Source organism: Neovison vison, chromosome 6, assembly GCF_020171115.1.
Source record: "Neovison vison isolate M4711 chromosome 6, ASM_NN_V1, whole genome shotgun sequence".
NCBI classification, from domain to species: domain Eukaryota; kingdom Metazoa; phylum Chordata; class Mammalia; order Carnivora; family Mustelidae; genus Neogale; species Neogale vison.
This window is the reverse complement of record NC_058096.1, coordinates 122,754,569-122,773,048: the sequence shown is the minus strand read 5'-3', so window position 1 is coordinate 122,773,048 and position 18,480 is coordinate 122,754,569. Positions and strand designations below refer to the sequence as shown.

The window sequence follows — 18,480 nt, the reverse complement described above, 5'->3', positions numbered from 1 at the left end:
ATGAACATTTTTTCATGTGTCTGATAGCCATTTGTATTTCTTGATTGGAGAAGTGTCTGTTCATATCTTCTGCCCATTTTTTGATGTGTTTGTCTGTTTCGTGTGTGTTGAGTTTGAGGAGTTCATTATAGATCCTGGATATCAACCTTTTGTCTGTACTGTCATTTGCAAATATCTTCTCCCATTCCGTGGGTTGCCTCTTTGTTTTTTTGACTGTTTCCTTTGCTGTGCAGAAGCTTTTGATTTTGATGAAGTCCCAGAAGTCTATTTTCGCTTTTGTTTCCTTTGCCTTTGGAGACGTATCTTGAAAGAAGTTGCTGTGGCTGATATCGAAGAGATTACTGCCTATGTTCTCCTCTAAGATTCTGATAGATTCCTGTCTCACGTTGAGGTCTTTTATCCATTTTGAGTTGATCTTTGTGTACGGTGTAAGAGAATGGTCGAGTTTCATTCTTCTACATATAGCTGTCCAGTTTTCCCAGCACCATTTATTGAAGAGACTGTCTTTTTTCCACTGTATATTTTTTCCTGTTTTGTCGAAGATTAATTGACCATAGAGTTGAGGGTCCATATCAGGGCTCTCTACTCTGTTCCACTGGTCTATGTGTCTGTTTTTATGCCAGTACCATGCTGTCTTGGTGATCACAGCTTTGTAATAAAGCTTGAAATCAGGTAAGGTGATGCCGCCAGCTTTATTTTTGTTTTTCAACGTTTCCTTAGCGATTCGGGGTCTCTTCTGATTCCATACAAATTTTAGGATTATTTGCTCCAGCTCTTTGAAGAATGCCGGTGGAATTTTGATCGGAATGGCATTAAAAGTATAGATTGCTCTAGGCAGTATAGACATTTTAACGATGTTTATTCTTCCGATCCAAGAGCATGGAATGGTCTTCCATCTTTTTGTGTCTTCTTCAATTTCTTTCATGAGTGTTCTATAGTTCCTCAAGTATAGATCCTTTACCTCTTTAGTTAGGTTTATTCCCAGGTATCTTATGGTTCTTGGTGCTATAGTAAATGGAATCGATTCTCTAATTTCCCTTTCTGTATTTTCCTTGTTAGTGTATAAGAAAGCCACTGATTTCTGCACATTGACTTTGTATCCTGCCACGCTGCTGAATTGCTGTATGAGTTCTAGTAGTTTGGGGGTGGAGTCTTTTGGGTTTTCCATATAAAGAATCATGTCATCTGCGAAGAGAGAGAGTTTGACTTCTTCATTACCAATTTGGATACCTTTTATTTCTCTCTGTTGTCTGATTGCTGTTGCTAGGACTTCTAATACTATGTTGAACAAGAGTGGTGAAAGTGGGCATCCTTGTCTTGTTCCTGATCTCAACGGGAAGGCTGCAAGCTTTTTCCCATTGAGGATGATATTTGCTGTGGGTCTTTCATAGATAGATTTGATGAGGTTCAGGAATGTTCCCTCTATCCCTATACTTTGAAGCGTTTTAATCAGGAACGGATGTTGGATTTTGTCAAATGCTTTTTCTGCATCAATTGAGAGGACCATGTGGTTCTTCTCTCTTCTCCTATTAATTTGTTGTATCACATTGATTGATTTACGAATGTTGAACCATCCTTGTAGCCCAGGGATGAATCCCACCTGATCATGGTGGATAATCTTTTTAATGTGTTGTTGGATCCTGTTGGCTAGGATCTTGTTGAGAATCTTAGCATCCATATTCATCAGTGATATTGGTCTGAAATTCTCCTTTTTGGTATGGTCCTTGCCTGGTTTGGGGATCAGGGTAATGCTGGCTTCATAGAAAGAGTCTGGAAGTTTTCCTTCTGCTTCAATTTTTTGAAACAGCTTCAGGAGAATAGGTGTTATTTCTTCTTGGAAGGTTTGGTAGAATTCCCCAGGGAATCCGTCAGGTCCTGGGCTCTTGTTTTTTGGGAGATTTTTGATCACTGCTTCAATCTCGTTATTAGATATCGGTCTATTCAGGTTGTCGGTTTCTTCCTGGTTCAATTTTGGTAGTTTATATTTTTCCAGGAATGCATCCATTTCATCAAGGTTGCTAAGCTTATTGGCATATAACTGTTCGTAGTAACTTCTGATGATTGTTTCTACTTCCTTGGTGTTAGTTGTGATCTCTCCCCTTTCATTCATAATTTTATGAATTTGGGATTTCTCTCTTTTCTTTTGGATTAGTGTAGCCAGTGGCTTATCGATCTTATTGATTCTTTCAAAAAACCAGCTTCTAGTTTCATTGATACGTTCTACTGTATCTCTGGTTTCTCCCTCATTGATCTCAGCTCTAATCTTGATGATTTCCCTTCTTATGTGTGGAGTTGGTTTGATTTGTTGTTGATCCTCCAGTTCTTTAAGGTGTAGAGACAGCTGGTGTGTTCTGGATTTTTCAATTTTTTTGAGCAAGGCTTGGATGGCTATATATTTTCCCCTTAGGACCGCCTTTGCTGTATCCCATAGGTTTTGGACCGAAGTGTCTTCATTCTCATTGGTTTCCATGAATTGTTTCAGTTCTTCTTTGATCTCCTGGTTGATCCAAGCATTCTTAAGCAAGGTGGTCTTTAGCTTCCAGGTGTTTGAGTTCCTTCGGAACTTTTCCTTGTGATTGAGCTCCAGTTTCAAAGCATTGTGATCTGAGAATATGCAGGGAATAATCTCAGTCTTTTGGTATCGGCTGAGTCCTGATTTGTGACCCAGTATGTGGTCTATTCTGGAGAAGGTTCCGTGTGCACTTGAGAAGAATGAGTATTCTGCTGTTTTAGGGTGGAATGTTCTGTATATATCTATGAGGTCCATCTGGTCCAATGTGTCGTTCAATGCTCTTGTTTCTTTATTGATTTTCTGCTTCGATGATCTGTCTAATTCTGAAAGAGGCGTGTTAAGATCACCTACGATTAGTGTATTCATATCAATATGACTCTTTATCTTGATTAACAGTTTTCTTAAGTAATTGGCTGCTCCCATATTGGGAGCATAGATATTTACAATTGTTAGATCATCTTGGTGGATAGTCCCTTTAAGGATTATGTAGTGTCCTTCTGTATCTCTGACTACAGTCTTTAGTTTGAAGTCTAATTTATCTGATATGAGAATCGCTACCCCAGCCTTCTTTTGAGTCCCATTGGCATGAAAGATGCTTCTCCACCCCTTCACTTTCAGTCTGCGTGTATCTTTAGGTTCAAAATGGGTCTCTTGTAGACAGCATATGGATGGGTCCTGTCGTTTTATCCAATCTGCAACCCTGTGCCGTTTTATGGGTGCATTGAGGCCATTCACATTGAGAGTGATTATTGATAGATACGTTTTTATTGACATCGAGTTACCTTTGAAGTCTTTCTTTCTGTAGACTGTCTCTATATTTCTGTTCAATGCTATTCTTGGGATTTTTCCTCTTTTATAGAACCCCCCTTAATATTTCCTGCAGTATCGGCTTGGTGGTTGCATAGTCTTTTAAGTCTTGCCGGTCTTGGAAACTCTTTATCTCTCCATCCATTTTGAATGTCAGTCTTGCTGGATAAAGTATTCTTGGCTGCATGTTCTTCTCATTTAGTGCCCTGAATATATCTTGCCAGCCTCTTCTGGCTTGCCAGGTCTCTGTGGACAGGTCTGACGTTATTCTGATGGGCTTCCCTCTGTAAGTAAGGAGCCTCTTTGCCCTGGCGGCTTTCAAGAGATTATACCTACAATTATAATTTCTCAATTTGACTATCAGGTGTCGTGATGTTTTTTTGGAGTGTATAATCTTGGGTGGAGACCGTTCAGCCTCTAGTACATGAACGCTGGTTTCATTCGCGAGATTCGGAAAGTTTTCATGAAGGACTTGTTCCACGACATCTTCTAGACTTCTTTCTTTCTCCTCCCCTTCAGGAATTCCAATAATTCTGACGTTGGAACGCTTCATGGCATCACTTATTTCCCTAATTCTGCTTTCGTGGGATCTAAGCTGTTTGTTCCAGGCTTCCTCCTGATCCTTTCTCTCTATCTGTTTGTCTTCCAGATCACTAATTCTATCTTCTGTCTCAGTTACCCTAGCTTTGAGAGAGTTTAGATTGGATTGGAACTCATTGAGAGCATTGTGGACCTCCTCCCTGGTAGCTTTAAGCTCCGCCCTAACATTGTGAACATCCTGTCTGGTCGCTTTCAGTTCGGCTCTAATCAATTCTGTTTGGTCATCCATGGCTTTCTCCAACCTAGCTATTGCCTGGATAATTGTTAGCCTGAATTCTCTTTCCGACATATTGTCTATGTTGATAGCCGTTAGCTCTGTTGCGGAAGGTCCATCCTCTGTATTTTTCTTCTGTTGGGCATTCCTCCTCCTAGTCATTTTGGTGGGAGAAGACTGAACAGATGTAGCTGGATGTATCAACTCTGGTGCAGTCAAGGTGCACCCTGGAACACTTCCTGATCTCCGTCTCAGAAGCCTCAGTCTGGGTGCAGAAGCTGAATAAATTCCCCCTTGGATGCTGGCAGTGCAGGTTCCAAGTTAAAGACCCTGGGGGCGCAGGATCTTTTGCTCGTCCCCAAAGCCAAGGCAGTGGCGGCTGTCTGGGAGCTCCTGACCGCCAGAGAGGTTCCAAGCAGCGATCGCACACTGAGATTTTGCCGCTGGCCGGGGCTGGGAGTGCCCGGCTTGCGCGCACCTCTTTTCAGAGGCGGCTGTGGGTCGGGCGCGCGTCTGGGGCACTGAGAACGGGGCGCTGGTCCGTAAGCCGCAGGCTGGGCTTTTGCGCGCCTCTGTCCGGGGAAGAGTTTCGCGGGCGCGAGGCTTAGACTTTGAAACAATGGCCCGGGTCAAGAAGCGCCCCAGGGCCTTAGAAACCCAGGAGAGCTGGAGCGACGTGCACGCGCATCTCAAGCTTTGTGGTAGGGCTAGCGCGCGTTCTGCAGACCGGCTCCCATCCCCTCACAGGAGCCGGAACCCCGCGCTCTGGGGCACGCTGGCGGCTTAGGGACCAGGAGCCGGTTTCTCCGCCGCACTCTCTCTGCCTCCGCGCCGGGGAGGCCGTCTGGGACCGGGGACTCAAGCCCCTGTCCCTAGCCGCCCCGATTCCCACAGTTTGCCCCCGCGATCCTTTGCTCTTTTGGAGTGCTTTCAACCAGTCTCCGAGTTAATGCTGGTCCCCAGACGCAGGGCACTCTCGCTCGTATCGGGGTATTACTTTCCCACCGGTCGCCTCTGGTGGCTCCCTCCCCCTTTTGTTTATCTTCCGATCTCAGTCCGCTGTTCCCATTCCGCTTTACCTGCTCACTGGCGTCTTCTGCCCCTGTAGAGATCCAGACGTGTATAATTCTGATCTCAGGCTGATTTCATGGGTGATCAGAGTTCTTTGGTAGGTAATCAGCTCACTTTGGGGTACCAGCTGAAAAGACGCCTCTTCCTAGTACCCCGCCATCTTGTCCCCCCCGAGCCGCCTTTTAATATAGATGTTCAGCAACATAAATTTCCCTCCAAATACTGCTTTAGGGAAATCTACAAGTTCTGAAATGTGCTTCTATTCAGTTTGAAATACTTTTTAATTTCTCCTTTTATTTCTTCTTTGATCCTTTAGTTATTTAGAAGTATGTTGTTTAGTTTCCAAATATTTGGGGATGATATATCCAGAGATCTTTCTGTAATTAATTTCAAACTTAACTTCATTACGGTCAGAGAACTTATTTGTACGATATCAGTCTGTTTTTAGTTTATTGACTTGTTTTATAGCACTGAACATGGTCTACCTTGATAAATATTCTGTGTGCACATGAGAAAAATGCTTATTTTGTTGTCATTCCACGAAGAATTCTAAAAATGTCAGTCTGGTCAAGATGTTTAATAGTGTCGTTCAAGTCTACTACATTCTTGTTGCTTTTCTGCCTACTTATTGCATAAGCTGTTGAGAGATGGGTATTGGAATCTCCAACTATAACTGTGTTTTCTCTTTTATCATAATTCTATCAATTGTTGCTTCATGTATTTCATTGTGACAAAATATATATACAATTTGTCCTGTTAACCATTCTTTTTTTTTTTTTAAGTTTTTTTTTTTGTTTTTTTTTTTTTAATTTGTCAGAGAGAGACGGAGAGAGAGCGAGCACAGGCAGACAGAATGGCAGGCAGAGGCAGAGGGAGAAGCAGGCTCCCTGCCGAGCAAGGAGCCCGATGTGCGACTCGATCCCAGGACGCTGGGATCATGACCTGAGCCGAAGGCAGCTGCTTAACCAACTGAGCCACCCAGGCCTCCCCCTGTTAACCATTCTTAAGTGTATGGTTCAGTGACATTAAATACATTCACATTGTGTGCAACCAATACAATGATCATCTCCAAAAATTTTTCATCTTTCCAAACTGAGTTCCATACCATTTAAACACTAACTTCCCATTCTCCCACCCCAAGCTCCTGAAAACCACCATTCTGTTTTCAGTTTCTATTCTAGGTACCTCATCTAAGTAGAATCATACAATATTTGTTCTTTTGTGTCTGGTTTATTTCCCTTAGCATAATGCCTTCGAGGTTCATCCATGTTGTCTTCATGTATTTTAAAGTTCTGTTATTAGGTGCATAAACATTTACGATTCTTATGTCCTTTTGATTGAACTCTTTATCGTTTATCAGAAATTGTTTTCTCTACTTCTGGTAACAGTCTGCTAATAGTGGTCTGACATCTACTTTGATATTAAAATAGTCATTCCAGAATTCTTTTCACTTATGTTTGTACATTTTGTTCTACTCTTTATATTTCTTCATATTTAAAGTGTGCTTCTTGTAGTCAACACATAATCAAGTCTTAACTTTTTTAATTAATCTGACAATCTCTGCTTTTTAATTGGGGGTATTCAGACCACTTACATTTATTATAATTATTGATAATGGTCCTATCAATGGTCATATTTGTTTTTCATTTTCCCCATCACTTTCCTTAGATTTCCTCTTTTCTGCCTTCTCTTTGATTAATCAATTATATTTTATTATTCAATTTCATCTCATTTATAGTTTCATTTCCTGTAACTTTTCTGTTTTTTAATTATATTGGTAGCTTAAGGATTCATAGTACACATTTTTAACTTATCAATCTATTTTCAAGTAGTATCATCTCACTTCATATATAGAAAAAAATGTTTCTATAGTACACATCTAATTTCTCTCCCTCTGGCTTTTATACTATTGTAGCTAAATATGTTACAAACACCATTAAACATTGCTATTATTTTTGTTTCCAACAACAACCAAACTAAAACCAACTATTTTTGAAAATGAAGTTTAGGGGTGCCTGGGTGGCTCAGTGGGTTAAAGCCTCTGCCTTTGGCTCAGGTCATGATCCCGGAGTCCTGGGATCGAGCCCCACATCGGGCTCTCTGCTCAGTGGGAAGCCTGCTTCCCTTCCTCTCTCTCTGCCTGCCTCTCTGCCTACTTACGATCTCTGTCAAATAAATAATAAATAAAATCTTTATTAAAAAAAGAAAATGAAATTTAACTGAAATACAGCCACACGTATTTGTTTACATATTCTCTAACTCTTTAAGCTACAACTACAGAGATGAGTGATTGCAATAAAGGTTATAACATCTACAAAACTGGAAATATTTACTCTCTATATGCATTACAGAACACTTGATGATATTTTGGTTTAAAGAATCAGTTATATTTTATAAAGATTTAAATGATGAGGAAAAACCATATATTTACCCATGTTGTTACCATATCTAGTGTTCTTAATTTGGGACATCCTGTGGCATCATTTTCCTAGTATCATTTTTGAGAAAAATCTTAAATCCTTTAATAAGTTAAAGGATATAATATTTTTGATAGTTTGAATATGCTGGTGACATAGTAGTTCATCATTTGTTTGTCCAAAAAAGTTATTTTGTCTTTGTTTTAAAATAATTTTTCAAGGTAATGCACTCTGCATTGATAGATTTTTTCCTTTCAAAATTTTAAAGATGTCTTCATACCTGCACTGTTCCTCCTGAGAAATTTATTTCTATCTCTGTCTTTACATGATGTTTTTGTTTTTCTATTTTTAATATTTTTACTTTATTACTGATTTGAGGACTCTGATTATCATATGCCTTGGCATAGGGTTTTTTTCATGTGCCTATGCCTTCATTGGACTTGGGGGTAAATTTATAGTTTGGAAAGTTTGGGGGCATTATTTTTTCTCCCCATCTTCTTCAGAAACTCCAATTATTCATTTATTTGGCCACTTGAAATCTCATAGATCACAAATGTTCTTTTCAATTAAAAATTTTTTTTCTCTTTGTGTCTCGTTTTATATAATATATACTACTCTACCTTTGACTGTATTAATATTTTATTCATCAATATCTAATCTGCTACTAATGATCTAGTACATTTTTCATATCAAACACTGAAATTTTCATTTCTGGAAGTTTGATTTGGGTATTTGATTTGATATTTTGATTTGGGTATTTTTGTTATCCTCCACATCCCTACTTAAAACTTGAATATATGAACAATGTCCTTCTCTGTAATTCTAACATTTGTGTAGTCTCCAGATTGGTTTAAGTATCTTCCTCAACATGGATCATGTCTTCCTGCCTCTATATATGCCTGTTAGTCTTTAATTGGCTGCAAGACACAGTAACTTTTACCTTGCTGAGTCTTTTTCTGGGATGTGGTTAAATTACATAATTTTAAAAAGTCTTTTTGGCTCTTACATTTATGATTTGTTTAAGCAGAATGCATCAGTCCACACTACTGACTTTCTACTACTAAGGCAAGACCTTCCTAGGTACTCTTCTGATGCCCTGTGAATTAAGTTTTTCCAGTCTGTGTGATGGGAGCATATGCTATTCTTGGACCTGTGTTGAATACCAGGCATTGTTCCCTCTTATCTTTGAAGATGACTGTTCCCTTGGTTTTAGATAGTTTTCTTATACACATGTGCTAATCAGACTCCTGAAATATATTCAAGGGGAATATTCTGCAGATATCTGGAGTGCTCTTTGTAGATCTTTTCACTCTGTACTCTGTCCTATGAAATCTAGTGCCTTGTTCTCAGATTCTCAGTTCTATATCCTTAGCACAGGGATGCCAAAGGTCTCCTCCTCTTCCCTCCTTCTTGTGCTGTGACCTAGAAAACTCTCTCAGGGCAATAAGTGAGGGCCATCATAGGGAACACTTTGTTCCCTCTCAAGAATTACTAACCTTTTTTGTTTGATGTCCATGGTCTTAAAAGTTGTTGTTTCATATATTTCATCTTTTTTGTTTCCCAGTTGTTTCAGGCAGAAATCCTAAATCCAGCCCCTTTTACTCCATCTTTCCTCTCAGGAATTACTAACTTTCATTGTCTGATTTCCATGGTCTTAAAAACCATAGTTTCATGTATTTTATCTTTTTTTCCCCCAGCTGTTTCAGGCAGGAAGTAAAATTCAGTGTCCGTTACTCCATCTTGGCTAGAGTAGAAGTCAGAACTTTTTTCTAGTCTATCTCTATGTGGTAACCACAGAGGGTCTGATTTAAAAGGGCAGGCTTGTCATCTTTTTCTTCACAGGCTTACATTAGTTTATGGGTTCTTAAATTCAGATTAGCAGAAGGGAAACATAGGAGGCCTTATTCAGGCCTCTTCAATTGGACCTTGTTCAATTCTGCTCTGTGTTCCAGTGCTTATCTATGAGACACATGTTCAGCTATATATAAGGTTTTTTTCTGGGTTTTGGGGGGTTGTTTGTTTGCATAAAGCTCTCTAGTTTTGGGAGCACTGCAAGAATGAAACAGTGATTTATAGGACTACCTAACATTACTCTTAAACTCCAACATTAGTCACCCAGAACCTTCAGATTTTGGAGACAGAGTCAGAGAGAAAGTGTGTATGTGGGGAGGCGGGGCCAGGGAGGAGGCAGAGAGAGAACCCAGAGACAAACAGTAGAAGTACAAGAAAATGGTTGTGAAAAGTACCAAATGGCACTTTTATGAGCGGTTAGTTCAAATGAGGGCAGTAAGAATTCTAAATGGCTGAAATGTATAAACTCCCAACTTTACCCATAAAATTATTGAGGTGTGGAAGTGTGGAAAAAGCATCAAAAGAAAAGTGGAGATAACTGGAAGAAATACAGGTTATTAAAATTAATGACAGGGTGGCGAGTTACGCTAAAAGAGAAAGGAAAATGATCTCCAAAGACATTTAGGAGCATAAGATAAAAAACTCAGAAAGGAGGAGTGCCTGAGTGGTACAGTTGGTTATGCATCTGACTCTTGATTTTGGCTCAGGTCATGAGCTCAGGGTTGTGAGATCAAGCCCATGTAGGGCTCTGCACTCAGCAAGTAATCTGCTTCTCTCCCTCCCCTTCTGCCCACACCCCAATATCCTGCGTGCACTCTATTACACAGGTGAATAAATCTTTAAAAAAAAAAGGACTCAGAAGGGAGAAGCAAATAATACCTGATCTGTAGTACTGTGATCATAGAAAGTAAAAGATACGACATTTCTATTGGGAGAAAGGTGTTAGCAGTTTTACAGTGATAAAATCATAAGAAGCAAATAGTCAAATGTTTTATATTAGCTACTGGGGTTTCACTAATGGTTTCATTAATAGCAGATGTCAATTCCCACATATATATTTCATGTGTTTGGGTATATACACATTAACAATGAATATATACTGATTGGAAGCTATATATACTTGTTATGGAAGCTTCAAAACAGTCAGTAGTTTTACATACTATTGGAAAAAAGCAATGACCATGTCTTGCTGATACACTGTAGGAAATAACCAATTTGAAGCATTCTCCTTCCCTACTGACTATACTATGGCCCATAAAATTATAAAAGATTCCAAATCTTTTAACTCTATGGTAAAGCCACTGTATTACTTTATATCAACAGAAACACACAAACACATGAATATCATGCACTGGAAAAATATAATACTGATATCATGGCACAGAAGCCTACATACCGGATGTCTTCTGAGATAGTCATCCACTTTTTGTTTCAGTTCAACTCTGCGTGCATCAGTGAGATCTTGAAGTCCTTGCCAGGGAGCAAATAGCTTCTTTTTCTTACGACACTTCTCTAGGAATTTAAGAGTCTGGGGCAAAAAGAAGTTTTGTGATTTTTCATTCCTGGCTAACAGAACTATTTTCTTCTACAACATATGGTAGCAACAACATTATAACAGTTGTTAACTCTGAGTGTACATAGGGAGAAGGATGGGACTGTGACAGGAGTGAAGGAGGACAATGACTTTTTAATAATATTCTTTTGTAGTGTTTTAATATTTTACAAGGATATATTCATGTATTGTATATATTCATGTATTGTTTGTATGGAAAGCAAAAAAGAGGAAAAAAATAGGAAGTGAGTTCTTCTCTCAATTCTAGTTCCTTATAAACTGTATGCTTTGGGGCATAGTATAGTAAGCAATAAAGAGAAAAAAACTGGAAATAAGTTCTTGTCTCAATATTCGTCTCTTATAAACTGTGTATGATTTTGATTGAGTCACTTGATCTCCACGGGATGGATTCCTATGTCTAGAGAAAACACAAACCGCAATTCTACTTAGATTAGAAAAATGTGAGGATCCAAGGGACAGTATGTAAGAAAAAGCTTAGTAAATGAGAAGATATTATACAGTTGCAAAGTATGGGAAACTGATGAATGTAGTTTCTGATAGTTCTTCCTCATGTCTTTCAGAAAGAACTAATAAAAGAAGTCTTGAAACAGGCAAGATTTGGAGAAAATTTGAAATTATTCTGCCAATTGTTTTTCACTCTTCTCCCTTCCTTATAATTTTTATTTTCATCAAAGTCCTATTTCACATCACTTTAAGGAAGAGGTTGGAAAATTATGGTACACAACCAAATTCAACCTGCTGCCCATTTTTATATGGCTTGAGTATTAAGAATAATTTTGTACTTTTATATGGTTAAAAAGTTCAAAAAGGAAATGAATATACTGTGACATGTGAAAATTATATGAAATTCAAAATTCAGTGTCTACAAATAACATATTAATGTTTCACACTTATGTATTGCCTAGTTTCCTTTGTGCTACAACCACAGAGCTGAAGAGTTTCAATGGACTACATGGCTCACAAAGTGTAAAATATTTTACTATACAGCGCTTTCCAGAAAAAAATTCATAGATGTAATTCTATTGTTTAAAGTGTCAGTTTTTTGGGGCCCCTGGGTGGCTCAGTCGGTTGAGCGGCTGCCTTCGACTCGGGTCATGATTCCAAGGTCCTGGGATTGAGTCCCACATCGGGCTCCCTGTTCAGCGGAAGCCTGCTTCTCCCTCTCCCACTCCCCCTGCTTATGTTCCCTCTCTTGCTGTCTCTCTCTCTGTCAAATAAATACGTAAAATCTTAAAATTTTTTTTTTAAATAAAATAAGTGTCGGTTTTTTAAGTATTACCAAAAAAACCCCAGAGTTCTCTGCCCCCTCCCTCAAAGACAACAACTTTAACTCTTTCAGGTTTTTCTTTTGATGTTTCTGTCCATCTACTTTTCTGTCATTTTTCAGGTATATGTATTATCTACTGACTTTCTTATATGAAGAAAGTTATACAAGACTCTTTCACTACATGCCCTCCCACATACTTTCTGTATCCCCAAACATCCAATATTATTAAAAATTTAGTTAAATCAATGTTCAGTGTGTCATAATTATGACTATATACAGGCCATTCAATTTTGATTTACAGGATATAGCATATGATTTACATTTCCTTTCTTGCACATTTTTTATTTTCTCTAAGACTGTTGTTTTCCTGTGCTTACTTTTCTATGCACTTATCACTTATTAGGTATCTAAACTATCCTAATGCTTAATACATTAAAATACATCAGGCATTCTATCAAATTTATTTTCTTAGACATACATCTTCTGGAGCATTCTGGCCTGCTCAAATCTGGACTGACTCTTCTTTTTTTTTTTTTTAAGATTTTATTTATTTATTTGACAGAGCTCACAAGTAGGCAGAGAGGCAGGCAGAGCGAGAGAGAGAAGGAAGCAGGCTCCCTGCTGAGCAGAGAGCCCGATGCGGGGCCCGATCCCAGCACCCTGGGATCATGACCTGAGCCGAAGGCAGAGGCTTTAACCCACTGAGCCACCCAGGTGTCCCTGGACTGACTCTTCTTTATGTGTGATGCATAGGTATCATCCTGAGATCCCTATTCACCAGCATTTAGGTGACTACTTTTCATCTTTCCTTTGCATTTTCCTATATTCCACACTGTCCTTTTTTCTTGGGTTACTTTTTCTTTTTAAAGACTTTGTGATGCATGAAAATGTCTTTAGACTGCCCTTACCTTAAACCAATGGTGTGGCTGCATGTAGAATTCTAGTTGGAAATCATTTTCCCTCAAATATGTAACAGCCTTACCCCAATACATTTTAGCTTCCAGTATTGCTACTGAGAAGTATATGTGTCACCAGTGTATTTCATAGTAATGTAAAATAAAATGTGGGTGTGCTTCTATCCTTACATTAAACATTTAGCCAGTCCTTTTAACCTAAAACTCATAACATTCAGTTCTGGGAAATCCTGAATTATTTGATTTCCTCTCAGGTTTTTTTCTGTCCCTGTCTCAAATGTTTGAATGTCCCTTGTCTCAAATAACTGGACTGGTTATCTTTTCTTTTTGCCCTGCTCTCTGGATTTCCCAAACTTTTCCCCCCTCATTCTTTTATTACGTCTTTCATTTTTTTCTTCTGCCAATGTTTATTCTATTTGTTCCCTTTTATATAGCATCTTGGTTTTGTTTCATGCATTATCCTCTCTTAGTTCCGAGGAAATAATAGATTTTGTAAAAAGTTTTCTCATCCCTGCAATGTTTCTATTTCCACCAAGTAGTTTTATTCTGTTTTTTCTGGGCTCAGCTTTTCTCAGATATCCAATGATACTTTGAGCTAATATTTAAAAGTAAGCTCTAAGGTATTTAGAAATCCTGGGCAGGTAGGTAAGGTTTTTCTACAATACTTCAACACAGAACTATTGAACTGAATTGTTTCTTTGAAGTACCCCATTGTGAGTGTACTTGTAACATTCTTCTCAGATTTCTCAAAGAAAATACTCTCAACCTACAGTTTGCAGGAGATAAGCCTAGCTGACAGCACACTGGGACCTATGGGGCCAGAGGGGCGGAATAACAGGGCTGGAGGTCTTCTCACTCAGTTTATAAAATTTCCCTAATACCCCTATTTTAGTATATTACTAGAGACTTCAACTGTGCTTGCATCTTCCTGTTGAGAGACCCTCTCCTTTCCTTGCATTCTTCCCTTTACTTGACTCTTCTTCCTTGCTTCTCTTTCTCTCTCTCCTCTACCTCCTGTTTTTAGCACCACCTTTGGCTTATCATGCTATGCTGGGAACTTCAGAATTAAAGTACCAGAACAGAGGAATCTTTGTCGCTGTATCAAAAAAGCCCACCTGGGCCTTTTCTTCATTCTTTGTCATTTCAGAAGTCTCTAAAATTATATTCCTCTCCCCGTTTTTTATTTTCTTAACTGTTAATGGTTTGTTTTACTAAGTGTTTTTTGTGGTCTATGATGGATATGTATAATAATGCAATAATACTTTTCTGTTATAATCAAGTAGCAAGAATTGCCATCATTCTGGCCCTAGAGACCGGACACCAGCAACAATCACCTTCCCTCCGACCTCAAGAGATGAGAAAGCAAGAGAAGAATATCCTAAAGCATTAAAAGGGAAAATGCAGCCAATTCTTCAAATCTAATTTCAACACTATGCCACTAAAGAGAACTCCAAGTTGTCTATGCTAAGGATGTATAATTTGAAATTAGCAAGTTTACACAGGGTTTTTTTTTCAATTTCTAGCTACATGAGAAAAAAATGCCTCGGCTTTTGCACAAAATAAGGGAAGGAGAAAGGTAAACAACAGTTTTCGTCTTTGTTCCAGTTCCAGTTTCCTGTCAAAAATAGTAAAAACCAGTTCCTTCTCAGGGGCAAGTTCAGTGAAATGATATTCCTACTACTTTCAGTGAAACTAATGAATTATTCCTTTTTTCTTTCTCACCAAGATCAACTGCAGTGCAAAAAAGAAATATAATGGAAGTCACATGTGTAATTTTAAATTTCCTAGTAGCCATATAAAAAAGGCAAAAACAGGTGAAATTAATATTTTGCATATACTGGGTTAGGTAAATATATTAAAACTCAACATATGTAAATACATGTAAATTATTCAACATGTATTCAATGTAAAAATTAATAATAATAAAGTATTCCATACTCCCATATTAAGTCTTCAAAATGTGGTGGGCATTTCACACTTGTAGCACATTTCAATTTCAACTAGCTACACGTCAAGTACTCAAGTAGTCACATACAGTTAGTGGGTACTGTATTGGACACAGTCTATATGCAGGTCTATAGTATGTCTTACAAAATGATGCTTCAAATGTAGCAAAATGTGTCATTTACTGACCACTGATTGCCTTATTCCAATTTTTTCTACTATTTTCATTTTTCTTCCCTCTCTATACTTCATTAATTTTTCTTTCTCTTTTCCCTCTTTGAAAGGAATCTTCTTCTTACCTTTCTATTTTTGGCTAGCTTTGCTTTGACTTCACCATTATTTTTAGCAGTGAGCTGCAAAGACTAAAAACATGGCCTTGACCCATGCCTTTTGGTACTTAAAATGGAGACCCATTTTCCTTTCGGGTAGGAGAGAGAAGAGACAGATGTGACTAATCTTTTTCCTCTTATGCCAAAGAAAAGTGTGAAAGCCAAAATAACTTTATCTTCATGGCCTTAAAATATCCTCCTACAATGACCTCTGTGCTTGTTTAAGGAATGGTGGACAAACAGGGGTATCTCATTTGAGAGTAGAGGACCCTTTCATAAAATTTTGAGCATATCTAAATAGGCAAGGTAGTAATTCCAATCTAAGAAACATAGCCATGAACTCTGAAAAACAACCTGAGGGTTTTGAAGGGGGGGTGTGGGAGGTTGGGGGAACCAGGTGGTGGGTATTAGGGAGGGCACGGATTGAATGGAGCACTGGGTGTGGCACAAAAACAATGAATACTGTTACGCTGAAAAGAAATAAAAAATTTAAAAACAACAACAACAACAAAAAAACAAACGTAGCCATGAGGTAAAGGTATTAGAAAGGACCCAAGGGTTCCTCTAAAAGAAGTATGTCCAACACTGGTATCCATGGGTTAATCCTTAGATGGCCCTGTTTAGCTGAGGGTAAAATGCAGGTATAGCTGTGGCTTGATGATGGTACAGGACTGTTTGTTGCACATATAGACTGACATCACCAGAAAAAGCATAAGGAAGAAGAATGGAGCAGACAAATCTCTTCCTATTTCTGTAGTACTTACTCTATCCTATATTTTGAATGGCTTTTCGTAATCTTCGTAAAATGTTAATCACAGAATTAACAAAGAGACTATTCAAAATCTATCATTGTGAAAAACTGAAATTAATCCAAAGTTCAACAATAAATGACTTAAAATGCTATAGGACCTGAAATCCTAATATGAAAGTTAATAGGTATAAGTGAATAACAGATGGTCATTAAATGAAATTAGTAGCCTTGTGTGCTAAGCTTTTTTTTTTTTTTTTTTTTTAAAGATTTTATTTATTTGTTAGAGAAAGAGAGAGATACAGAGCGCAAGCATAGGCAGACAGAGTGGCAGGCTAGAGGCAGAGGGAGAAGCAGGCTCCCTGCCAAGCAAGGAGTACGATGTGGGACTCGATCCCAGGACACTGGGATCATGACCTGAGCCGAAGGCAGTCGCTCAACCAACTGAGCCACCCAGGCGTCCCTGTGTGCTAAGCTTTTACAAGGCAATAAATATCACTAAATCCTAGAAAAATTATTAAGAACACCACTCTATAATTCAAGAATTATAGTGATCCAGGTACGGGCTTTGCAATTTACAAAGTACTTTCCCATAAATTGGGTCATGACATTTACATAATAACTGAGTAAAAAGGTAGGGTAAACATCCAATCATACAACAAGCACATGATGAGAGCTGATAGCAATAGGTAAGACTAGTTCCTTATCCCTGAAGCAGTCACAGCCCAAGAAAGAAAGAAAAAAAAAATTAACAAATAACACTGTACTATGATAAATGATGTACAGGACTGAGTATCTAAATCAGTTAGTCCGGTGGTAAGGAGGTTCTTTTACAGAGAAAGAAACTAAGGCTCAGAAAACCTAAGTGATTAGACCACAACTTTACAGCAGGTATATACAAGGTCAGGTTTGAATCCATATTTTTGCCTTCTAATCCAGTAATCTTTTTATTACATTAGACTCACTGCTCTCTGAAGTATGACAGCTGCTTTATACTCCGTGAGAGATGGCCTCTGTTGGCGAAAATTTTTCCTTTCCCTGTACCCTCTCCAGTGTTTCTGGATAATCAATGCTGATTTCTCTTCTATTTCCCGATTATATTTTTCCACCTGACCTAAAGAGATGACAGACACTATTACAACATACTCAACTGCTATGCTTTTTCAAGTTCTGGAATCAGGATAATGATAATAACAATAATCTTTTGGTCTTTTTATTTGTTTCTTTAAATACCGTTCATTAATTTCCCCAAGTTTATTATTTTACAATGCTTCTAAGATACCAGAAACAAAAAACTCCAAAAGCTTTCCCAGATTATGCACGTTCTTTGGAGAAAAGATTCATAAAATTTTTGTGGGAAAGGAATGAGAAAGGGTTAAAAATCCAATAGCAAGAGTATTCAGAAAAAAGAATCACAAGCACATGGTTAGGAATTCATACCACCAGAGGGAAAGATAAGATGCATGTATGTTAACTACTATGTACTTCCAAATTTCTCTTATGTCTACAGATGACTACAGGTGACTTTCTTTTTACTTTCTGGGAGGTACTGAATGTGAGAGAGAAAATTCTAGGATGTCTCACAGATGGGAAACTGAGTATATTGCTAGTGCTACTACCTGAGATGGGAAATTAAGGGAGAGGAAATGGGGGGTGGGTGGGTAAGGAATTGGGGGATGCCTGTGGATATCTAAGTAAAGCTATCCAATAGGGAGCTGGCTACAGAGCTGTGCTTTCCAACATAGTAAACACTAACTACAAATGGCTACTTAAATTTAAATAAATTAAAATTAAAAACTCATGTGCTTGTGTGCACTAGCCACATTTCAAGTACTAGCCAGTAGGAACCATATTTGACAGTGCAGATAAAAAACATTTCATTTTGTAAAAAGTGCTGGTTTAGGGGCACCTAGGTGGTTCAGTTGGTTAAGTGTCTGCCTTTGGCTGAGGTCATGATCCCAGGGTCTTGGGAGACAGCCTCCCTGCTCACCAGGCTTCTCCCTCTTCCTCTGCCCCTCCCTTCTACTAGTATGCTAATGTGTACTTTCTCTCTCTCAAATAAATAAATAAAATCTTAAAAAAAAAAAAAAAAAGGAAGTGCTGGTTTAGAGCTTGGGAAGGTGAAGATGCAAACAAGATTTGAGTGTGTTAAGCACTCAGTTGGTAGGTGAAGCTATAGTTATGGATAGGATACCAGAGGAAGAGTAACATGAGAGAGGTCAAGATGGAACCC

At 38.4% G+C, this 18,480-nt stretch overlaps 1 protein-coding gene across 2 annotated transcripts in view; it reads right to left on the bottom strand.

Moving 5' to 3' along the window:
• The window catches only part of IQCB1 (IQ motif containing B1), a 64,840-nt gene that overhangs the window by 8,595 nt on the left and 37,765 nt on the right, over positions 1 to 18,480 (bottom strand). For both annotated transcript variants that reach the window (XM_044252240.1, XM_044252241.1), the window contains 2 exons: positions 17,213 to 17,361; positions 10,869 to 11,000 (listed from right to left, as the gene is read on the bottom strand). In XM_044252240.1, coding sequence (XP_044108175.1) covers positions 10,869 to 11,000; positions 17,213 to 17,361 — 281 coding nt within the window. The remainder of the gene's footprint in view (positions 1 to 10,868; positions 11,001 to 17,212; positions 17,362 to 18,480) is intronic.